The following is a 25,933-nucleotide window of genomic DNA, read 5'->3' as shown; positions in this document are numbered from 1 at the left end:
AAGGCTGGTTGAATGGATACAAAAACAAGACCCCCATATATGTTGTCTACAAGAGACCCACCTCAAAACGAGGGACACATACAGACTGAAAGTGAAGGGCTGGAAAAAGATATTCCATGCAAATAGAGACCAAAAGAAAGCAGGAGTAGCAATACTCATATCAGATAAAATAGACTTTAAAAAAAGGCTGTGAAAAGAGACAAAGAAGGAAACTACATAATGATCAAAGGATCAATCCAAGATGAAGATACAACAATTATAAATATTTATGCAACCAACATAGGAGCACCGCAATATGTAAGACAATTACTAACAAGTATGAAAGGGGAAATTAACAATAACACAATAATAGTGGGAGACTTTAATACCCCACTTACATCTATGGATAGATCAACTAAACAGAAAATTAACAAGGAAACACAAACTTTAAATGATACAATAGACCAGTTAGACCTAATAGATATCTATAGGACATTTCACCCCAAAACAATGAATTTCACCTTTTTCTCAAGCGCACACAGAACCTTTTCCAGGATAGATCACATCCTGGGCCATAAATCTAGCCTTGGTAAATTCAAAAAAATTGAAATCATTCCGAACATCTTTTCTGACCACAATGCAGTAAGATTAGATCTCAGTTACAGGAGAAAAAGTATTAAAAATGCCAACATATGGAGGCTGAACAACACGCTCCTGAACAATGAACAAATCATAGAAGAAATCAAAAGAGAAATCAAAAATATGCATAGAAATGAATGAAAATGAAAACACAACAACCCAAAACCTCTGGGACACTGTAAAAGCAGTGCTAAGGGGGAAGTTCATAGCAATACAGGCAATACACCTCAAGAAACAAGAAAAAAGTCAACTAAATAACCTAACTCCACACCTAAAGAAACTAGAAAAGGAAGAAATGAAGAACCCCAGGGTTAGTAGAAGGAAAGAAATCATAAAAATTAGGGCAGAGATAAATGCAAAAAAAACAAAAGAGACCATAGCAAAAATCAACAAAGCCAAAAGCTGGTTCTTTGAGAAGGTAAATAAAATTGACAAACCAGTAGCCAGACTCATCAGGAAACAAAGGGAGAAGAACAAAATCAATAAAATTAGAAATGAAAATGGAGAGATCACAACTGAGAACACAGAAATACAAAGGATTATTAGAGAATACTATCAGCAATTATATGGCAATAAAATGAATAATTTGGAAGAAATGGACAAATTCCTAGAAAAGTACACCTTGCTAAAACTGAATCAGGAAGAAATAGAAAATCTGAACAGACCCATCACAAGCACGGAACTAGAGGAAGTAATCGGAAATCTTCCAGCAAACAAAAGCCCAGGTCCAGATGGCTTCACAGCTGAATTCTACCAAAAATTTAGAGAAGAGCTAACACCTATTCTACTCAAACTCTTCCAGAAAATTGCTGAGGAAGGAAAACTCCAAACTCATTCTATGAGACCACCATCACCCTAATCCCAAAACCTGGTAAAGATCCCACAAAAAAAGAAAACTACAGGCCAATATCACTGATGAACATAGATGCAAAAATCCTTAACAAAATTCTAGCAATCAGAATCCAACAACACATTAAGAAGATCATACATCATGACCAAGTGGGCTTTATCCCAGGAATGCAAGGATTCTTCAATATCCGCAAATCAATCAATGTAATACACCACATTAACAAACTGAAAAATAAAAATCATATGATTATCTCAATAGATGCAGAAAAAGCCTTTGACAAAATACAACATCCATTTATGATAAAAACTCTCCAGAAAGTGGGAATAGAAGGGACGGAGAATGAGATGGCTGGATGGCATCACCGACTCTGTGGACATGAGTTTGAGTGTACTCCGGGAGTTGGTGATGGAGAGGGAGGCCTGGCATGCTGTGATTCATGGGGTCGCGGAGAGTCGGACACGACTGAGTGACTGAACTGAACTGAACTGATCTCAACATAATAAAAGCTATATATGACCAACCCACAGCAAACATTATCCTCAATGGTGAAAAACTGAAAGCATTTCTCCCCTAAAGTCAGGAACAAGACAAGGGTGCCCACTCTCACCACTACTATTCCACATAGTTCTGGAAGTTTTGGCCACAGCAATCAGAGCAGAAAAAGACATAAAAGGAATTCAAATTGGAAAAGAAGAAGTAAAACTTTCACTGTTCGCTGATGACATGACCCTCTACAGAGAAAACCCTAAAGACTCTACCAGAAAACTTCTAGAGCTAATCAATGAATACAGTAAAGTTGCAGGTAGTAAAATCAACACACAGAAATCCCTTGCATTCCTATACACTAATAATGAGAAAATAGAAAGAGAAATTAAGGAAACTATTCCATTCACTGTTGCAACGAAAAGAATTAAATACTTAGGAATGTATCTACCTAAGGAAACAAAACACTTGTACATAGAAAACTATAAAACACTATTGAAAGCAATCAGAGGACACTAATAGATGGAGAAATATACTGTGTTCGTGGATTGGAAGAATAAATATTGTGAAAATGAGTATACTACCCAAAGTAATTTATACATTCAATGCAATCCCTATCAAGCTACCAACGATATTTTTCACAGAACTAGAACAAATAATCTCACAATTTGTGTGGAAATACAAAAAACCTCGAATAGCCACAGCAATCTTGAGGAAGAAGAATGGAACTGGGGGAATCAACCTGCCGGACTTCAGGCTCTACTACAAAGCCACAGTCATCAAGACAGTATGGTACTGGCATAAAGACAGAAATATAGATCAATGGAACAAAATAGAAAGCCCAGAGATAAATCCACGCATCTATGGTCACCTCATCTTTGACAAAGGAGACAAGAATATAAAATGGAGAAAAGACAGTCTCTTTAACAAGTGGTGCTGGGAAAACTGGTCAGCCATTTGTAAAAGAATGAAACTAGAACACTTCCTAACACCATACACCAAAATAAACTCAAAATGGATTAGAGAGCTAAATGTAAGACCAGATTCTATCAAACTCCTTGAGGAGAACGTAGGCAAAACACTCTCTGACATAAATCACAGCAGGATCCTCCAAGACCCACCTCCCAGAATATTGGAAATAAAAGCAAAAATAAACAAATGGGACCTAATTAAAATCAAAAGCTTCTGCACAGCAAAGGAAACTATAAGTAAGGTGAAAAGACAGCCTTCAGAATGGGAGAAAATAATAGCAAATGAAGCAACGGATAAAGGATTAATCTCCAAAATATACAAGCAGCTCCTGCAGCTCAATTCCAGAAAAATAAGTGACCCAATCAAAAAATGGGCCAAAGAACTAAACAGACATTTCTCCAAAGAAGACATAAAGATGGCTAACAAACACATGAAAAAATCCTCAACATCCCTCATAATCAGAGAAATGCAAATCAAAATCACAATGAGATACCATTTCACACCAGTCAGAATGGCTGCTATCCAAACGTCTACATGCAATAAATACTGGAGAGGGTGTGGAGAAAAGGGAACCCTCTTACACTGTTCGTGGGAATGCAAACTAGTACAGCCACTGTGGAGAACAGTGTGGAGATTCCTCAGAAAACTGGAAATAGAACTGCCATATGATCCAGCAATCACACTCCTGGACATACACACCGAGGAAACCAGAATTGAAAGAGACACATGTACTCCAATGTTCATTGCAGCACTGTTTATAATAGCCAGGACATGGAAGCAACCTAGATGTCCATCTGCAGATGAATGGATAAGAAAGCTTTGGTACATATGGAGTATTTTTCAGCCATCAAAAAAAAATGCATTTGAATCAGTTTTAATGAAGTGGATGAAATTGGAGCCTATTATACAGAGTGAAGTAAGCCAGAAGGAAAAACATCAATATAGTATACTAACGCATATATATGGAATTTAGAAAGATGGTAACCTTAAACCTGTATATGAGACTGAAAAAGAGACATAGGTATATAGAACAGTCTTTGGGACTCTGTGGGAGAGGGTGAAGGTGGGATGATTGGGGAGAACGGCATTGTAGCATGTATATTATCATATGTGTAATGAATCACCAGTCCAGGTTCGACGCATGATACAGGATGCTTGGGGCTGGTGCACGGGGATGACCTGGAGGGAGGATATGGGGAAGAGGGAGGTGGGAGGGGGGTTCAAGAAAGGGAACACATGTACACCCGGGGTGGATTCGTGTCAATTTATGGCAAAACCAACCAATATATTAATGTAAGGTAATTTGACTCCAATAAAATAAATTTTAAAAAAAGAAACAGAAATTAAGAAAACAACTCCATGTACCACTCATAAAAAAGAATAAATACCTAGGAATAAATCTAATTAAGAAGGTCAAAGATTTGTATTGGAAAACTCCAAGACACTGATAAAAGAAAGTGGAAATGAAAATGAAAGTGTTAGTCACTCAGTCATGTCCAACTCTTTGCGACCCCATGGACCATAACTCGCCAGGCTCCTCTGTCCATGGAATTCTGCAGGCAATAATACTGGAGTGTGTTGCCATTCCCTTCTCCAGGGGGGGTCTTCCCATATGAGTGATCAAACCCAAGTCTCCTGCATTGCACGTGGATTCTTTACCGCCTGAACCATGAGGACAAAAAAGATGACAATGTATACTCTGTCCATGGATTAGAAGAATTAACATCATAAAAATGATCTTGACAATGTACAGATTAAATGCAATCCCTATCAAAACACCAGTGGTGTTTTTCATAGGTGTAGAAAAAACTCTTAAGTGTATATGGAAACACAAAAGATCTCAAACAGACAAAGCAATCTTGAGGAAAAACATTAGAGCTTGAGGTATCATGCTTGCTTCAGATTATATTACAAAACTACAGTCATCAATATAGTATGGTACTGGCACAAAAACAGATACATAGATCAATGGATCAGAATAGAGAGCCTGGAGTAAACCCATGAATTTCCTGTCTGTTAATCTATAACAAAGGTGAGAATACACAATGGGAAAAAGTCTCTTCAATAACAGGTGCTAGGAATACTGGATGGCTAGATGTAAAAGAACAAAATTAGAACATCTTCTCACAGCATATAAAAAAACAACATCAAAATGGATTAAAGGCCTAAATATTAGACTAGAATTGACAAATTTTCTAGAGGAAAACATAAGCAGAATACTATAAAGAAGATGTGGCACAAATATATACAATAGATTACTACTCAGTCATAAAAAATAAATTTTGCTCTTTTCAATCAAATGGATAGACCTGGAGGGCATTATGCTTAGTGAAATAAGTCAGAGAAGGAAAAGTACTGCACGATATCACTTATACATGAAATCTTAAAAAAATAAAATAAAACCAACAAATGCATAAAATAAAACAAATAGACCCACAAATGCAGAGAACAAATGAGTGGTTTCTGGTGGGGGGATGGAAGGGAGAGGGGCACGACAGGGGTGGGGAACTGGGAGATACAAACTACTAGGTATAAAATAGTCACAGTGTGACTAATACTCACAGCTATTTATAGCACTGAGAATATAACCGATATTTTATAATAACTTTAAATGGAGTAAAATTGAAAAAACTCTAAACCACTATGCTATACACCTTAAAGCAACATATATTGTAAATCAACTATATCCTAATTTAAAAAAAAATGAAAAGTGAAATAAAAGGCATGATTGTACTAAAAATAAATAAAATAAAATTCAAAATAACTCACCAAAACTATATCAAATCTTTAATTTCTGGATTCCAAGTATGGCAAGATAAACCCACCAATTAGTACTGCTGCTGCTGCTGCTGCTGCTGCTGCTGCTGCTGCTAAGTCACTTCAGTCATGTCCGACTCTGTGTGACCCCATAGACGGAAGCCCACCAGGCTCCCCCGTCCTTGGGATTCTCCAGGCAAGAACACTGGAGTGGGTTGCCATTTCCTTCTCCAATGCATGAAAGGGAAAAGTGAAAGTGAAGTCGCTCAGTCGTTTCTGACTCCTAGTAACCCCATGGACTGCAGCCCATCAGGCTCCTCCATTCATGGGATTTTCTAGGCAAGAGTACTGGAGTGGCTTGCCATTGCCTTCTCCGAATTAGTACTGCTTTCCTTCTTAAAAAAGAAAGAGTTTGCTGCAAATGCTGATATTTAAGAAACCAAAACTGGCTCTTCCTGGAGACTAGCTTCTTATATAGTTTTTCCAGCCAAGGCACAGTTGGTCCGTAGGATCCTGGAAAGGCATTTAATGACCTGATTTCCTGATCAAGGACGGGCTTTATGACCCTACCGTGCCGGGCCCAACTCCAGGAGGGTTAAGGAACACTGATGGGTTGAAGGGCCTCTTACTGAATCCCTGCTTTCACGGAAGCCAGAGCGTGAGTGAAGGATAATTCACAGAACACACAAAGGCAGAGAGAAATAACACCACAGAGCATCACAGGCTCCACCACGTGCACCTGTGGAAATGCGTGCCTTTGACACCCCTATTCCAGTTATACTCAGAAATAAAATGAAAGATCAAGTTAATTTAAAGGTTACTGCCAAGAAAAATAAAAGCACATATTCTAATTTGTACCATGGCAAAATTATTACCACCATGAATAGAAATGAAATCAATCACAAAGACTAATAAAAAAAATTCAAGGTGAACATTATTTCCTTTTCTAAACTCACATACATTATTTCTATCTGTAAATCCAAATTGCTGAAAAAATTAAATATAAGTAGTCACTGCTATTCATACAAAGATCCATATTATAATGGAGAAGGCAATGGCAACCCACTCCAGTATGCTTGCCTGGAAAATCCCATGGACGGAGGAGCCTGGTAGGCTGTAGTCCATGGGGTCACGAAGAGTCGGACATGACTGAGTGACTTCACTTTCATTTTTCACTTTCATGCATTGGAGAAGGAAATGGCAACCCACTCCAGTGTTGTTGCCTGGGGAATCCCAGGGATGGCGGAGCCTGTTAGGCTGCCATCTATGGGGTCGAAGAGAGTCAGACACCACTGAAGCAACTTAGCAGCAGCAGCAGCCATATTATAAATTCAAAGAATTTCTAAGTTATCTTTTTGATACCTCTGGTTTTGTAATATATAACAAATTATGGGTTCAGTTCAGTTCAGTTCAGTTCAGTCGCTCAGTCGTGTCCGACTCTCCGCGACCCCATGAATCACAGCACGCCAGGCCTCCCTGTCCATCACCAACTCCCGGAGTTCACTCAAACTCATGTCCACAGAGTCGGTGATGCCATCCAGCCATCTCATTCTCCGTCGTCCCCTTCTCCTCCCGCCCCCAACCTTTCCCAGCATCAGAGTCTTTTCCAGTGAGTCAACTCGTCGCATGAGGTGGCCAAAGTATTGCAGTTTCAGCTTTAGCATCAGTCCCTCTAATGAACATCCAGGATTGATCTCCTCTAGAATGGACTGGTTGGATCTCCTTGCAGTATAAGGGACTGGAATTCAATTATATTGACTTAATTTTAATTATAAGATATCAGGATGGATAAAAATATGTCATTATAACAGTGAAATACTACATGCAGCAATTAATATTTTTCTAACTTTAGGATGAATTTTTCTTAAGACAAGCATGAACAGCCCCAGACACCTATCAGAATTCCTCCTGAAGACACCAAAAGAATCTCATTTACCTGAGACAGCAGAGTCGGCTCCTGCTGACATATGATTGAGTTCCGGTTGGCTTCCATAAAATACCTCTGTGTGCGCCTCCGTTCCCGTTCCAGCTTCTTCTCCAAGGCCAGCTGGGATGTGGATAAATTGTCTACATACTTCATCATGATATCTGATATCATAGAGCTGACTTCTACAATATCTGGGCGGGTTTCTGCATCTGGATTGAGGCATCTAAGGAAAGATCAGCACTCTAGTCAAAGTCAGGACAAAGCCACAGGTTAAATTCTGCTCTGTGTCCCCCATAGCGCTTGCACCCAAGAGAACCTGGACAAGATGAACTTCAAGAATATTTCTGAATCCAAGACTTCTCAAAAGACATTTGGAAAATCTGGGAAGAAGAGGGAGCGGTACTGTTCACTTTGCAGGTTGGCTCATGGGCAAGGGTTACAGACCGTGTTGGAAGTTGCTCCCAGTCTCAGGATGGATGGGTGGAGTCTGCTTCTTCTATGTAAGTGATTCTCCTCTAAAACCACACCTACTCACTGGCCAATGAAACAAAGAGGCATCCTAATGATATAAGACCTGAATACCACACTTGATGCACCAAAAGGAAGGAAAGATTCTCGGGGGTGGCAACTTACTGGACTTTACCAGCTGTATAGGAGCAAGATCAACACAACTTGATTAGTGAGAGTCTTACAAAGCATAATACTATAAAAATAAAATGCAACCCTGTTGCATTTTACTTGAAGTTTAAGCTGTATGTCATAATTTTTAACTGTAGACAATTTAAAACATTACACACTAAAAACTTTCTCAGATTTTGGAGGCAAAAAATATCCATAAGTCTACTAATGGGAGAATTGTTTCTATCACAGCTAAACAGTAGTAGAGGCTATTCTAGATGACCATGGAACAAATTGTCAAGATCACTGGTTAGCATAATTTAAAATTTTCTGGCACTCACTACAATATTTGTCTATTTTTTAATTCAAAGGCACTAACTTTACATATGGAGAAGGCAACGGCACCCCACTCCAGTACCCTTGCCTGGAAAATCCCATAGACGGAGGAGCCTGGTGGGTTACAGTCCATGGGGTCGCTAGGAGTCGGACACGACTGAACTACTTCACTTTCACTTTTCACTTTCATGCATTGGAGAAGGAAATGGTAACCCACTCCAGTGTTCTTGCCTGGAGAATCCCAGGGACGGCGGAGCCTGGTGGACTGCCGTCTATGGGGTCACACAGAGTCGGACACGACTGAAGCGACTTAGCAGCAGCAGCAGCAACTTTACATACAGGCTTCCCTGGTGACTCAGACAATAAAGAATCTGTCTGCAACTCAGGAGAAAGTGAACGTGAAGTCATTCAGTCATGTCTGACTCTGCAATCCCATGGACTGTAGCCTACCAGACTCCTCTGTCCATGGGATTTCCCAGGCAAGAGTACTGGAGTGGGTTGCCATTTCCTTCTCCAGGGGATCTTCCGGACCCAGGGATGGAACTCAGGTCTCCTGCATTGCAGGCAGACGCTTTACTGTCTGAGCTACCAGGGACCTGTGTTCAATCCCTGGGTCAGGAAGATCCCCTGGAGAAGGGCATGGCAACCCACTTCAGTATTCTTACCTGGAGAATCCCATGGGCAGAGGAACCTGGAGAGGCTATAGTTCATGAGGTCACAAAGAGTTGGATACAACTGAGACTAAACCTTTCACTTTCAATGTTATATGTGGTAAATGTATATATTTCCATACTATTCTCTCAATGCATCCCACCCTCTCTTTCCACCACTGTGTCCATAAGTCTGTTTACTATGTCTGTGTCTCCTTAGCTGCCTTGCAAATGGGTTCATCAGTACCATCTCTCTACATTCCATATGTTTGTATTGTTGTTGTTCAGTCATCCAGTCGTGTCCGACTCTTTGTTGCAGCACACCAGGTCTCCCTGTCCCTCACCATTTCCTTAAGTTTGCCCAAGTTCATGTCCATTGCATTGGTGATACCATCCAGCCATCTCATCCTCAGATACCCTCTTCTCCTACTGCCCTCCATTTTTCCCAGCATCAGGGACTTTTCCAATGAGTTGGCTGACCAAAATACTGGAGCTTCAGCTTCAGCTTCAGCATCAGTCCTTCCAACAAGTATTCAGGATTGATTTCAACTTTGCTGGTATCCTAGGTGTTAGGTTTTTTTTTTCCTTTCAGTACTCTAAATATATCATACAACTCCCTTCTGAGATTCAATGTTTCTGAAGAAAAGTCAGTCTGAAAACCTTATGGGAGTTCCCTGTAACTTACACTTTCTTTTTTCTCTTGATACTTTTAGAATCCTCTCTTTAGTTTTAACTTTTGCCATTTTAATTAGGATAGGTTTCAGTGGAGGTCTCTTTGGGTTCATCTTGTTTGGGACCCTCTGTTCTTCTTGTACCTGGATATCCGTTTCCTTCCTCAACATCAGGAAAGAAATTTCCAGGCATAATTATATCAAATACACATTGTACTCTCTTTTCTGTCTCTTCTTCTGAGAGCCATATTATGTGAATGTTAGTATGCTTGATGTGGTACTAGAGGTCCCTTAAACTATTTTCAGTTTTTAAAATCTATTTTTCTTTTTGCTGTTTTGATTGGGTGATTTCCATTATTCTACCTCCCAGATCACTAATGCACTTCTCTGTATTGCCTAATCTGCTGTTAATCCCCACTACTGCAATTTTAATTTCAGTTACAGAAAGGTCCCTACATACGGACCTTCAAGTAGCGAACTTTCAAAGGTGCTAACTTGAGTTTGCATATCCAATCATGGAAGTTAGTTCATGTGTCTGATGTACATTGTCACCTATGTGCATCCTCTCAAGTGGTAGTGTTTTTGTGTACTTTATTGTATAGTACTCCATTCAGAACAGCAATAGAGTGTCTTTATCTCAAGCACAGGATATCCAGAAGCAAGAATAAAAGCAGCGGTGATGTAGCTGGGACTACGGTATTTTTCAAGGTACTGAACTGTAAGATTTAAAATGCTTTCTTAATTTTGTGTGTATGCTTTTAATGTATTATTTGTCTTAAAAGTATTATAACCCTATTACACTACAGTACTATATAACTGATTATGTTACTTGGGTACCTAGGCTAACTTCGTTGAACAAATTTGACTTGTTAAAATGCTCTCGGAACAAAACTCATTTGTATGTAAGAGACTTTCTATATTGCATTCCTCAGTTTTGTTTTTTTAAAAATATTTTCTAGTACTTTGTTAAGATTTTTCACAGTGTTCATCTATTCTTTTAAGCTCAGTTGTCATTCCCATTACAAATGCTTTGAACTGTTTATCAAGTAAATTACTTACCTCTGTTTCACTAAGATTTTCTTTTCAGGGTTTTTCCTTATTATTTTTTTTGAAGCATATTCCTCTTCCTTCTCATTTCGTTTAAATTTCAGTCTATAAAACTGGGTGAAACAGTTACCTGTTCTGTTCTTGAAAGTGTGTCCTTGTATGGGAGCTTCCCTGCAATGTCTGCGTGTGCCCAGTGGCTTTGGTGGGAGAGCTGGATCTGACATCAGCACAGAAGAAGACCGTGTCTTCTCCCCTGGGGACTGGCAGCTGCCACATGGGTAGGAGGGGAGGGCATGGAGTTGGAGGGCTAGAGCCAGAGCCAGGTGCAAACTGGGACTTCTTCTCTGCTCAGTGCCATCACCACACTGTCGAGGATGGGGTCAGGGCACAAGGGCTGGTGCAGGGGCCCTGAGGAAGCTGGGTTTCTCCTCCATGTGGTGGCAGCCTCCACCCTGGTTTGAGGTGTAGTGTCAGGGCTGCGAGCTTGAGGCTGCACTTTGTGCTGATTTTGCTTTCTCCCTGGTGTGCTTGCTTGGCTAGAGGCTGAGTCGTGGCTGAAGAGTTTGGTACCACACTCCTGAGCTGAGTTCGCTCCCTCCTGAGTGTATGCAGGGACACACACTCTGGCAATGGCAGCTGGTATCCTGGCCCAGCAGCAGGCTGGAGCCCAAGCCAGCCCTGCTCCCTCCAAGTGTGCACACTCCCACGGTCAGTGGCAGAACTGCTGAGCAGAACTGCCTTCATGGGGAGCAGCATGGGACAAAAAGGGCTGGAGTAGGAGCCTGGTGAGCGCTGGACAGGGGCTCATGTCATATCTTGGCAGGCTGGCCAGCGCCCCTGGCATCTTCAACCTCTGCCTCCACACTGTGACTGGAAGCAGGCAAAGCTGTATGCTCTTCAACAGCAGAGGCCCAGGTTCTACATCTCTCAGGTAAGTCCCACAGGGTTTCAAGGCTTCCCAGGTGGCACAGTGGTAAAGAACCTGCTTGCCAATGCAGGAGATATAAGAGACATGGGTTGAGTCCCCAGGTCGGGAAGATCCCTAGAGTAGGAAGTGGCAACCTACTCCAATATTCTTGCCTAGAAAATTCCATGAATAAAAGAGCCTGGCAGACTGCAGTCCATGGGATTGAAAAGAGTTGGACATGACTGAGCATGGCGCGCACACACACACACACACACACCCTGTGTTTCAAACTTGCAAGAGGCTTGTCTTCCAGTGGTGTCAGATCTCAGGGCTGGGGTGCCCAATGTGGGGCTCCAATCCCTCATTCCCCGGGGAGGATCCCTGAACCTGTGATGTCCCCTTTTCTCCGTGTCCCTGCTAGGGGTGGAGGTCCTGACCACATTCTTCTCCCTTCCCACTAGACTCCATGTGGATCTTTCTTTACAGCGTTGGTTGAAGAAGATGTGCCCTATTTGTCCCCGGGTTGATTTTAGTGAAAGCTGTAGTTTGGAAGTTAAAATGAGGGGAGGGGAGCCCAGCATCCTCCTAATTTTCCACCTAGATCTCTCTTTTCTTGATTTTATTAACCATGAGTATAATAAACACATCACTACTTAATCATTTCAAACTTTAGGCTATTTGTTTTCAAGTTCTAAGAAAGTGAGCTTGCACTATGGTTATTACCACTCTTTTCGAGGTCTCTAACAGGAAGACTTCTTGGCTCACCCTCGCTCAGATAGACTCACTGTCCCCCTTTCACAAGTCCTCATTTCACTGTCTATATTTAAGTACTCAAAACCACTATAATTTATACTGTAATGGTCTACATCACCATTGGAGACTGGAAACATGCTGAGAGGAGGGACCTGTGTCTCCTTCACTGGGATCTCCCCTGTATGTAAAATGGAATCTGGGTCCTGGTAAGTATTCAGCAAATGAATGAATGAACAAATGAATGAACAGGTGGTCTCATAATTTACCTGTACATAACCTAAAATATTTGGGTACAGGCTTTTGGAATCCCAGGAATATCTCCTACCAGAAGTTTCAGTTTAGACTCATCGGTTTGAAATGCATCTCTGCTTGGATATTTCAGGGAGATTCTTATGAGCAACCAAATGCTTTAACAATTTTCTAATCAAATAAGCATAAAGTCAAGTTCTAGTAAAAAATCTGGGATGTCCACTCATGCTACCCACTATGTGTCCACTCTGCTCTGACTGACCAGATGGAAAAAATAAGAAGGCTACAGTGTTCAATTCTAATCATTTCATGTTTCAAGAAACAAAGAAAGCAGGGTGGAAAATGTAAAGAGCCATTTGTCCTTAGAACTAGTTGAAAGCACTGACTTCTTTAGTCATTATGACTTCTTCTGAAACAAAGTGCCAGACAGCTTATGAAACCAAGCACAGACAGAGAAAACTTAGACAACTGAAATATCGTGTGCATAAAAGGAAATGCTCTTCCTTTAAACAAAATAAACAGATGGCATTTTCTTAACAGTGTACTGGAAAGTAAAAATAGTAATACTGGTACTGGGCAGAGCAGTAAAATATATTTTTTGCCTCAGACTCTTCAGGGTTACTAAGTTATTCTCCTATTTTAAAAGCCTGCTAAGGAAAGAAAATAAGAAAACAGGAAACTGAATTTGTTCTCTAGTTCTTTTGAAACTTAATATTTAGAGACTAAAAATCCAAAGCAAATAAAATATGCAATTACAAGCAACTCAAACTGATTTTGGTTTTATGTCAAATTTTCTAAAAATAAAACTTTGCAATGTGACTCAGACACTGAGTTTTGAATAACTATAAATGGAAACTACATCTGTTATAGGCTGCACACTGCAATCTTAAAATCTGTCAGTTCAGTCACTCAGTCATGTCCGACTCTTTGAGACCCCATGGACTGCAGCAGGCCAGGCCTCCCTGCCCATCACCAACTTCCAGAGTTTACCCAAACTCATCTCCACTGAGTCTGTGATAACATCCAACCATCTCATCCTCTGTTGTCCCCTTCTCCTCCCACCTTCAATCCTTCCCAGCATCAGGGTCTTTTCCAATGAGTCAGTTCTTCACATCAGGTAGCCAAAGTATTGGAGTTTCAGCTTTAGCATCAGTCCTTCCAATGAATATTCAGGACTGATTTCCTTTAGGATGGACTGGTTGGATCTCCTTGTACTCCAAGGACTCTCAAAGGTCCTCTCCAACACCACAATTCAAATACATCAATTCTTCAGCATGCAGCTTTCTTTACAGTCCAATTCTCACATCCATACATGACCACTGGAAAAACCATAACCTTGACTAGACGGACCTTTGTCGGTTAAGAAATGTATCTGCTTTTTAATATGCTGTCTAGGTTGATCAAACCTTTTCTTCCAAGGAGCAAGCGTCTTTTCATTTCATGGTTGCAGTCACCATTTGCAGTGATTTTGGAGCCCAGAAAAATAAAGTCAGCCACTATTTCCACTGTTTCCCCATCTATTTGCCATGAAGCGATGGAACCAGATGCCACGATCTTTGTTTTCTGAAAGTTGAGATTTAAGCAACTTTTTCACTCTCCTCTTTCATTTCATCAAGAGGGTCTTTAGTTCTTCTTCACTTTCTGCCATAAGGGTGGTGTCATCTGCATATCTGAGATTATTGATATGTCTCCCGGAAATCTTAATCCCAGTTTGTGCATCATCCAGCCAAGTATTTCTCATGATGTACTCTGCATAGAAGTTAATAAGCAGGGTGCCAATATACAGCCTTGATGTACTCCTTTCCCTATTTAGAACCAGTCTGTTGTTCCATGTACAGTTCTGACTGTTGCTTCCTGACCTGCATATAGGTTTCTCAAGAGGCAGGTCAGGTGGTCTGGTATTCCCATCTCTTTCAGAATTTTCCACAGTTTATTGTGATCCACACAGTCAAGGGCTTTGGCATAGTCAATAAAGAAGAAATAGATGTTTTTCTAGAACTCTCTTGCTTTTTCCATGATCCAGTGGATGCTGGCAATTTGATCTCTGGTTCCTCTGCCTTTTCTAAATCCAGCTTGAACATCTGGAAGTTCATGGTTCACGTACTGTTGAAGCCTGATTTGGAAAATTTTGAGCAGTACTTTACTAGCGTGTGAGATGAGTGAAATTGTGTGGTAGTTTTGAACATTCTTTGGCATTGCCTTTCTTTGGGATTGGAATGAAAACTAACTTTTTCCAGTCCTCTGGCCACTGTTGAGTTTTCCAAATTCACTGGCATATTGAGTGCAGCACTAAAATCTGTAGTCAGCTTTAAAATTAAATTGTCTGTTCCTACTTATTATGGCATCTTAGTATTCTGAATTAAAAGTATGATCAAAACATGTCACCTGGAGTGCCCTAAATAGTGATCATTCATCATCTTAAACATCCTGGTGACGGTAAACTCATCCCCATCAGCAGCCTGCTCTACTGTGTGCTGTGTGCTTAGTCACTGAATGGTGTCCAACTCTGTGCGACTTCATGGACTGTAGCCCACCAAACTCCTCTGTCCATGGGGATTCTCCAGGCAAGAATAATGGAGTGGGTTGCCATGACCTTCTCCAGGGGATCTTCCCGACCCAGGTATAGAACCAGGGTCTCCTGCACCGCAGGCAGGTTCTTCACCAACTGAGCCACCAGGGAAGCCTTGCTCTACAGTGCTGTCTCTAATTCTGACACACATTTCATTCCTATTGGTGAGCTCACCTTGCTCCCTCCCTCTCCAAACTTCCACTCTGTGGTCTTGGCTCCATTTGCTGAGGTTCCACATACTAAATCCAATTGTTTTCGTATTCTCAATGTCATTTAGTCATCCAGTTAACCAAAGCATTTTCCAATCCTTTTATGTCTGTACTTAAAAGCTTGTTGACTTAAATTCCAGGCAACAGTGGGAACAATCCACTTCTCTCTCCAGCAATACCACCAGTCCAGTCAAGGCAGTCACCATTTCCCAGTGGACAACTGGACCTGCCTCTCCTTCCCACGCTCATTCCTTCAAGTGTACTCCCTGCACATTGGTCAAGACAATCTTAACTGCAGAGATTTTCACTATGTCTCAGCCTGTTAGTAACTCTTCAGTCCTCTCCTCAATACTGGGGATAAAAGTTCAAAACTCTCAATGTGGCCTGTGGGGCCTGTCAATCTCCCAAGCTCTTTTGCTAGCTATTCCCTGTCTTACTTGACATGCTGCATCCCCAGCTTCTTTCAGTTCTTCAAATTAGCAAGCTCTCTTGCTCAGGACAGCTTTCAGAGATGTGGATCTATGATACGCTTTCTCTGTTATGTTTACTATTTGAGAATTAGTTGAGCTCAGGCCTTAGGTTACGTGTCATTTTTTCATAGAAAAACTTTTCCAAATCCCTTGACCAGACCAAGTTCTTTTGTAGTTTGTCATTGCCTCTTTTACCACGCTTCATCAAATTTATCATAATTTTTATATACGTCATTCTATAAGTAATAATATTACTAATAACCATACCTAGTTTAATTAAGGGCTTGCTACATGCTGAGAACTATGCTAAGAAGTTTTATCTTATTTAAAAACATTATCTTACTTAGGCTTCACAGTAAGCCCTTGAGTAGCCACGGTTGCTACCCATACATCACAGATGAGGAACAATGGGCTTGAGGAGGTAAAGGGGAATGGAAGAGTGAGGATTAGAATCCACTCGATTCTAGAAGCTACTGATATTGACCTTTTCAAAATAATGTTGATACCCTAAACCTAACCTTCCAGCTCCATGAGGCGTGGATGCCAATAACCAGGGAGCCTGTCAGGAACAAATTATGGCCTGTTTGCCCAGCACCACAAAATCAGAGTAAAGTCTCTGCAGTTTTTCCCTGTACTTCCCCCTCTTATTCTTTGGGGCACATAAACACCTAAGAAAAGGAGAAATTAAATGATTAAATTTGGCACTTTTATCTTGATCTCTCTAGAGACTTCCTGAATTCTGAATGCACTTTCAAGAAAACAAGTAGCAGAGAATAGGAGGTGAGCAGTTTAAATACATTTGTCTGGACTCATCAGCAATAGGGTGGATCTAGTATGATGTGGAATTCAGATGATTTAGAGATGGATTTAAGCTCATTTCCCACAACACTAACAATAATAGCTACCAACATTGCTTGAGATTTATCATCTGCCAAGCTCTACACTAAGTGATTTGCATAAGTTATAATCATCACATTAGCCTGATGAGGTTACCACCATTACGATCCTCATTTTACCAGATGAGGAAATGGAGATGCCAAAAAAGTAGACAAATTGTCTGCTCAGAGTCCACAGTTAGTGAAACTCAGTATAGGCTGGGCCTGCAGTGCTTAGTGCAATTGGGTAGCATTGTGTTGAGCAAGGAAAGATTCAGGATATAATCCGACAACCATGTGAGGAGAATCTATTAGTGCTAAACAGTGGGCTGGATAGAGACACCAGAGGGGAAAGCGCACAGCCACAATAATGTGTTTATTACATTTTGTCAGAGGTGGTGCCAAGAGTGTAGATACAGAATTGAGATTTAAGGGAATTGGGCAGGGAGACCCTTGGGTCTCCTGGGGTGACTCTTGGGTTTTTATTATTACAGTAAGGGTTTGCCTCAGCTTGATGGGACAGAATAGTAATCTTGGACCAATTTAAGGGCATAAAATGGTCCAGAAGTAAAAGTCAGCCAGATAAATGTCATTTATTCATACAACCAGTAAACTGTTAAGGATCTGTTTGGTACTAGGCTTTGCTCTGGGCATTTGACAGCTATGAACTAGACTGAAAAAGTCTCTCTCTTCTGGTGGGGAAGAAAGAGACAATAAAATAACACATCTGTATGCACATGGATAATGTGTTAGGGGTGGTGGATGCTGTGAACTTTGTAACGTGGGTCAGGGCACAAGAGAATTCAGAGAGGTTGTGGGGGCATCAGGGCAGGCACCCTAATTATGCAGAGACCCAATTTCAGCAGAGACCCAGAGGAAGTGAGGGCCTGTGCTACTCTCTGCCTGCATCAAAGGGAAGTGAGCACCAGGATAGGGGAAGCACAGTAGCAGGGAGCCCCCTGTGGCTGCAGCAAGGGGAGCAGGGGGAAGTTGAGGGGAGGGTCCTGGGGGAGAAGCCCTGTGGAGGCAGAACTTGGAGCCTCTCCATGGATAATAACTTTCTTTAAACTCCTGCTATGTGGAGAGCTGGAGCACTTCTTCGTGACTGTCTTTGAAAAATTACTTGTGCTATACAATAGGTGCTTATTAGTTGTCTATTTTATTTATAGTAGTATCTATATGTCAACCCCAAATTTCTAATTTATCTCTCTACCCTTTCCCCATTGGTAACATACATTTGTTTTCTATATCTGTGACTCAATTTCTGTTTGATATAATAGGTTCATGTATACCATTTTTTAAGATTTCTCATATAAATGGTATCACATGATATTTGTCTTTATCTGACTTATTTTCACTCAGTATAACAAAATCTAAGGGCTTCCCTGGTAGCTCAGCTGGTAAAGAATCTGCCTGCAATGTGGGGGACCTGGGTTCGATCCCTGGGCTGGGAAGATCCCTTGGAGAAGGAAAAGGCTACCCACTCCAGTATTGTAGCCTGGAGAACTCCATGGACTGTATAGTCCATGGGGTCACATAGAGTCGGACATGACTGAGTGACTTTCACTTTCAATCTCTAGGTCATCCATATTGTTGCAAATGGCATCATTCTATTCATTTTTTGGTTGAGTAATATTCCATTGTATATATGTACCACAACTTCTTTATCTATACATCTAATGAAGGACATTTAGGTTCCTTCTATGTCTTGGCTATTTTAAATAGTTCTTCAAAGAACACTGGGGTGCATGTATCCTTTTGAATTATGGTTTTCTGCAGATATAAGTCCAGGAATAGGATTGCCAGATCATGTGGTAGCTCTATTTTTAGTTTTTAAGGAACATCCACCCTGTCCTTCATAGTGGCTGTTACCACTTTACATTCCCACCAACAGTGTGGGAGGGTTCTCTTTTCTTCAGACTCTCTCTAGCATTTATTGTTTGTGACAAGATGCTGACAAGCTTAAGGGCTGGTGCTTGAAAGAAGCTTTTCCAGGAGATAAGATGTATCTGAACATGTGATGATTGATATATACAAAATAGAGATTTTTGCTAATTGTCCTTTTCATGGTGGTAGCAGGGGGTGAATTTTAGAAAAAAACTGCCAAGTATCTGTAAGAATATATATCTGCCCTGTAGAGAATTTTTGGCAGAATTCGATTCCATTATTTAAAATAGTTTTTCTACGACTAACTTAAGAGAACTTGGTTAGCTGCTTTAATTTACAAAGGTTATTTTTAAATCCCATTCTTTTGACTATGCTAAACCTCAGGTTTCTGTGCTTGCAGTTTTGTCTAATTTTGATGATTAAATTTGACCCCTTGTATAGAGGACAGACGGAGAAGGCAATGGCAAGCCACTCCAGTACTCTTGCCTAGAAAATCCCATGGACAGAGGAGCCTGGTGGGCTACAGTCCATGGGGTCGCTACTAGTCGGACAAGACTGAGCAACTTCACTTTCACACGTTGGAGAAGGAAATGGCAACCCACTCCAGTGTTCTTGCCTGGAGAATCCCAGGGATGGCGGAGCCTGGTGGGCTGCCGTCCATGGGGTCGCACAGAGTCGGACACGACTGAAGTGACTTAGCAGCAGCAGCAGCATAGAGGACAGATGGCAAGCCACTCCAGTACTCTTGCCTAGAAAATCCCATGGATGGAGGAGCCTGGTGGGCTGCAGTCCGTGGGGTCGCTAAGGGTCAGACACAACTGAGCGACTTCACTTTCCCTTTTCACTTTCACACATTGGAGAAGGAAATGGCAACCCACTCCAGTGTTCTTGCCTGGAGAATCCCAGGGACGGGGGAGCCTGGTGGGCTTCCGTCTATGGGGTCACACAGAGTCGGACACGACTGAAGTGACTTAGTAGTAGTAGTAGTAGCCTTTTTGATGATGGCCATTCTGACTGGTGTGAGATTATCTCATTGCAGTTTTGACTTGCATTTCTTTAATAATTAGCAGTGTTGAGCATATTTTCATGTGCTCTTTGGCCATTTATTCATATTCTTTGGAGAAATATCTCTTTAGCAGATCACACTTGATATATAGGTTGATATGAAACATTCTGAATAATCAGATTAATGGTAACATGTTATTCCAAGTGAATGTACTATTTCCTCTTGGATACATGGTATCCAAACATTTTTTCTAGGTTTGGATTATTTGGGAACCCTTCCTCTTAATAGTACATTTTCATAGATACGAGGTATTTCTTGATCATCTCTATAGGTATGAAGTTGTGAGACTAATTACCTGCTGATGGTAGTGATCACCTTTTCAGAGTAGACGCCTTCTGGCACTGGTTCATATACCGCCTCCACTATCTGCAAAACAAACAGGCTTGAGTAATGGAAGTAAAGCAGGTGCCTTTGCGTGGTGATACTTGTCCATGATACAAGAGTTACGTAACAAGCTTCATAATTTCATGCACACATTTTCATCAGAAACAAAACAAAAATTTCCCAGGAATTTTTAAAGTAGCATTAATTAAACAGTTCTTGAGCACAGAATTATATTCTTCAAGCTGAGTAAAAGTTAACCTCAGATTCACAATAAATGATGTGTAGGATAATATAATATATTGGATTGAGGGCAATCCAAACCACAAAGAAAAATAAAAGACCAAAAGCAGTTTGATATATAATTTTAAAATTTTTCTATGATAAATTGAAGAAAATTATAGGGGGAAATGTGCCCTAGCACATGATACAGATTTAGCAGAAAATAAATAAATAAATTGGATCATGCGCCTAATAAAACAATGATTGCTTTTAATGGGCAGTTTTTACTAAAATCACAAAGGTTCTGTTTAAGAAGAAAAGGAATGGTGTTTTTGGCAACATGAGACCCCTTTGTCTGCCAAGGTTGCTTACTTTTGTGGCCAGGGAGAGCATGTTCGTGCTGTAGAAGGGAGGCTCCAGGGTCGCCATCTGATAAAGGATGCAGCCTGCGGCCCACACGTCTGCCTTTTCCCCATACGGCTCACTCTTCAGCACCTCTGGGCTGAAGTAAAACCAGGATGTTAACGCACAATGAAATGGGAGAAGTTGGCACAGGAGAACAGTTTGATTTTCAAGCCATAATTGGAGATGGGAGAAAAAGAAAGGAAACTCTTGATTACTATTTCAAGTAAACATATTTAAACATATCTTTGAATTCTCTCAGACTGAGGTGTATCAAGAAGCACAACCAAGCAATTTATCAATAAATCACACAAACAACTCCTATTAAATGTCCTTTTACTTTTAGAAACAACCACCTCTCACTGGTAGATGGAATGATTGGCTCCAGTTCTCACTATTCTGGAAATTCTGACTATCCCACCCTTTCGTCTCAGTGGACAGTATTTGTTACCCACCCCTGGCTTTGCTACTGGTTGTTCTGTCTCGCCCTGCCAGTGGAGTGTGGAGGTGGCACGGCACCAGATCAGGGCCTCGGTGCTTCTATTTGTCTCTCTAGGAGCTCCTGTCCAAAGGACTAATCCCAGGTAGCTTCTGCCCATTTGGCCACATGGAGCAGATCTGCACACGTAAACCTGCAGCCTGAAGGAGACCCAGCCCAGGACACCCGCAGACCTAGGAGTCTGACAGCAAATGCCTGTTGTGGAAAGCCACTGAGATTCTTTGGTGATTTTCTATGAGCAAAACTGACACAGCACCATCCCTTTGCTATTCAGTGCTAGCTTATAAAGTCTAAGGCAAAACCATATTTAAATATGTTACAGAAAATGACAACATCCACCACGCTCATCTCTTTTGAAATTGCATTTCTAGTCTGAATAAGGATGCTGTGTCTGCGTGTATGTTCAGTTGTGTTCAACTTTTTGCAACCCCATGGACTGTAGCCCACTGGGCTCCTCTGTCCGTGTAATTTTCCAGGCAAGAATAATGGAGGTGGTTGCTGTTTCCTTCCCCAGGGGATCTTCCTAACCCAGGATTAAACCCCTTTCTCTTGCATCTCCTGCATTAGCAGGAAGGTTCTTTGCCAGTTGAGCCACCAGGGAAGCCCCAAATAAGGATGCTGTCAACCTTTAAATGGAGTTAAACTGTGAGGGTTTAAGGGTTTGATATTTTTTAAAATGTGGACAGAAGTGTAGTTCTCTTGAATATTTTGAACTAATAGAAGCTTCCTCCCTCCTATTTATAGACAAATGTTAAAAGCATTCAGCACCCACACACCCTAAATCAATAGTTTGATGATTCACTTCTATAGTATGTACTTAGGACTGTGCTCAATCCTCTAAATTAATAGGGGAGGGATTAATGGTTAAGTGAGACAGTGGATTAATATATAAAGAAACTCATAAATTGGTATCTGAACAGTAAGTACTGGCTGTTTGGAATAACCAGGGAGTTGCTATTCATGTGAGATTGTGGGGAGTGATTCCTGGTTTAAGACTTAGGTTATGTACTTACAGAGGAAGTATGATTTCAGGATCTCTCAGTTATTTTCATATGTACTGCCTGAGTTTAAAAATGCAAAGGGGGATTCTGGGCTGAAATTTCCAGGGCTCTACTGGTCCTAAGTGTACAAAATGTCCCCCGTTGTCAGTTGATCAACTGCTCACATTTTTTAAAATGCCATAATAGGAAAAAGTTCTTCAACAACAAAAAGATATCCATGGTTCCCCACAGATGAATGTCTCATGTTTTTCTGTGTTGAAAACTCAGAAGATCTGTCTCAGGACACACAGGCGCTCTGAGTGCTCCACCCACCCCCGCAAACCCCTTCCCATTCCCAGTTGCTGGGCACTTCTATTCCAAATAGCCAGCGTCTGTACTTCCCCGGAAGACGGCCTTCATTTTTCCTTAAAAGATAATTACTCAGTGTGGAGGAGAGCACTTATAAGGACAGAAGTTGCTTAGTTCATTTTTCTCATCATTACACCTCCTCCTTCATCTCACCAGAGCCCACAGACTTCTCTCGCCGCCAGAGGCACTGATGCCCCTTTGCAACATGGCTGTGCCACTCCTCCCAACAAAAGATGCAGTCCATGTTGTACCCTTTGAATCTGAGCTTGACCATATAACTTGCTTTGGCCAAGAAGACACCAGGAAAAGTGATGCAAGGAGAGAACATAAAAGCACTTAGTCTTTGTGGCTCACTCTCTTCCTGCTCTTGAAGAACCTCATGACCACAAGCAAGAGACTGAGCCCGGGTTCGCCAGGCTGGATGAAGAGCATCACATGGCCCAGTTACGTTCCGTCCCCATTCCACCGCCACATCCATCAGCGGAGCCCTTGAAAGCCAGGTCACCACAATGCACAGGTTAGCCCAGACAACACGCATCAACAATCCGAGCTGAAACCAGCCCAGGCTGCCAGCATGCAGTATGTTGCTGTTGCTCAGTTGCCAAGTTGTGTCTGACTGTTTGTGACCCCATACAGTATACAGTGCATGCCACAAGAAGAGGGGAAAAGGTTATTATATCAATCCACTAAGTTTTGAGGCTGGTAGTCAAAGTCAACTGACAGAATAGTTAATTGTGAAAGCTGTCCACCATCCCCTGAAAAAAATAGAGAATCACTTCTCTGGAAGAGAACAAGAAAAGTCAATAAAAGGCCACTCAGTTGCCAAGTGTCACTGTGCTCCTGGGGTCCAACTTGAATATTCTGTAAGCTAAAAGGGTTTCATAACTACAGTGAAGATCAAGGCAAAGATAGAGTCTGATTTCTGAAAACTACAAAATGTTCTGCTATGGTCTGAACTGTGTCTCCCTGCTTCCCCCACAAATTTATGTGTTGAGTCCCAATCCCTGGTACCTCAGGGTGTAATCATGTATAAAGAAAAGGCTTGTGTGAGCTGATGCAGAGCTGCCATTTGACAGGGGTAGTGGGGGGGCACGGGTGGGTGGTTCTGACCCTGTATGACTGCTGTTAGCAGAGGAGGAGACAGCAGGAGTGTGCCTGTGCAGAGGGACACCTGTGGGAAGAGGCAGCAAGGGGATTGGGCAGCACCTGCAAACCAAGGCAGGGTCTCAGAAGAAACCAAACCTGCCAATGCCTTCATCTTGGACTCTAGACTTCAAATAAATTTCTGTTGTTTAAGCCACCCAGACTGTGTTATTTTTTATGGCAGCCCTAGTAATGCATGCTTTCCTGTTGGCTCAGCAGTAAAGAATCCACCTGCAAATGCAGGAGACACAGGTTTGATCCCTGGGTTGGGAAGATCCCCTGGAGAAGGAAATGGCAACCCACTCCAGTGTTCTTGCCTGGGAAATCCCATAGACAGAGGAGCCTGGTGGGCTACAGTTCATAGGTTCGCACAGAGTCAGACACGACTAAAGCAACTTAGCACACATGCACACATACTTGAAATTTGCTGAGAGTACATCACAAGTATTTTCAGCACACACAAAAAATAATAATAATGTGAAGCAATTAATTAGCTTGGCTGTATAATCATTTCACAATGTGCACAAGTATCAAAACATCATATCGCAAACCTCAAATATATGTAATTTTCAATTGTCAATAATACCTCAGGAAAGCTGGAGAATATTCAAGTGAAGCTAGGTATAGTATAGTTAGGTAGATGGCAAGGACAATCTTTATTTATTGCAATATTTAGATAAATAAGTCAACATAGTTCATAATCAGCAGCCTTTGAGAGGGGGCTGGACTAAAGTTTATCTAAATACTGTTTTTAAAAGGTGTGAATTCACAAGCTAAGAGTGAAAACAAGGTGGAGGAAAGATGAGACAGGAAGGATGCTTGATATAACCTTTTAAAAAGGCAACTGTTTTGATTTTTAAATTCAATTAGTAGTCCCTCACTTATGTGAGCAATTAAGTTGCTAATTGCCAAAGATTCTATTTACTCATTATTGAGGTAAACAAAGAAAGTATTGAACCCAGGTGTTTTTAAAATATTTAAAAATACAAACATTTTGCAACTTCACAAACTATTCAATAATATGATTTATATAAGTTGGGAAGAGGGACTGCTTTCCTTTAAATTCAACAAAGTATCAATATATTCACAAAGTAAATGGAATGAGATAACATGTTAAAAGGTTCAGAGTGTAGATAGTGTAGTCTTCTTTCCTACAGTGGTCACTTTGTTATCTTTGTTAATAGTTTGATTATTGTACTCATTTTGTCAGCACATATACTAAAATGAGAATGACACATGAAAATGAGCATGGATGACACAAGGATGAATGCAAGTCTGTGATGCATTTGGTATTTCAGAGGCGGTAAATGACAGGCAAAACGTGAGGACTATATTCTAGTTAATGAAGTTGTTTTGCATAGGGCTAGAAAGCTGATCATCGAAGAATTGATGCTTTTGAACTGTGGTGCTGGAGAAGACTCTTGAGAGTCCCTTGGACTGCAAGGAGATCCAACCAGTCCATTCTAGGGGAGATCGATCCTGGGTGTTCATTGGAAGGACTGATGCTGAAGCTGAAACTGCAATACTTTGGCCACCTCATGCGACGAGTTGACTCACTGGAAAAGAGTCTGATGCTGGGAAGGATTGGGGACGGGAGGAGACGGGGACGACAGAGAATGAGATGGCTGGATGGCATCACCGACTCGATGGATATGAGTTTGGGTGAACTCCGGGAGTTGGTGATGGACAGGGGGGCCTGGCGTGCTGTGGTTCATGGGGTCGCAAAGAGTCAGACACGACTGAGCGACTGAACTGAACTGAAAGATGAACAGTTCCAAAATTGCTATACATGTATACAAGAACTGAACAATTAAGTCAATGAGTGGCAGATGGCAAAAGCAAGATTTCTCACTATTGGAATAGAAGAAAAGTAACAAACAAGGGAAGGAGTCAGGTACTGTTCAAGAGAGTGACAGATCAGAGTTGGAGACAACACTATACACTAATGTTTAGCTTAGTATTGATACAGATGGTTACACATAGAAATATTTACAGTTATGTGAACATGCACAGGTTACTATGCGCATATAGATCCTTGTTCCATCAGATAAAAAAGGTCTATAACTGATGACCTCACAGTAGC

General features: G+C 41.2%; 1 protein-coding gene across 9 annotated transcripts in view; it reads right to left on the bottom strand.

Annotated features, from left to right (window-relative positions):
- Positions 1 to 25,933, bottom strand: part of NEK10 (NIMA related kinase 10) — a 317,096-nt gene that overhangs the window by 128,205 nt on the left and 162,958 nt on the right. For all 9 annotated transcript variants that reach the window (XR_008684291.2, XM_055414802.2, XM_055414796.2 and 6 more), the window contains 3 exons: positions 20,830 to 20,959; positions 20,210 to 20,280; positions 7,617 to 7,830 (listed from right to left, as the gene is read on the bottom strand). Coding sequence is in view for 8 of the 9 variants with exons in the window: in XM_055414802.2 (XP_055270777.2) it covers positions 7,617 to 7,830; positions 20,210 to 20,280; positions 20,830 to 20,959 (415 nt within the window). In the remaining variant the exon portion in view is untranslated. The remainder of the gene's footprint in view (positions 1 to 7,616; positions 7,831 to 20,209; positions 20,281 to 20,829; positions 20,960 to 25,933) is intronic.

Source organism: Moschus berezovskii, chromosome 24 (genome assembly GCF_049115385.1).
Source record: "Moschus berezovskii isolate FMDL1 chromosome 24, NW_MosBer_1.0, whole genome shotgun sequence".
Lineage (NCBI taxonomy): Eukaryota > Metazoa > Chordata > Mammalia > Artiodactyla > Moschidae > Moschus > Moschus berezovskii.
This window is presented reverse-complemented; position numbering and strand designations above follow the sequence as displayed.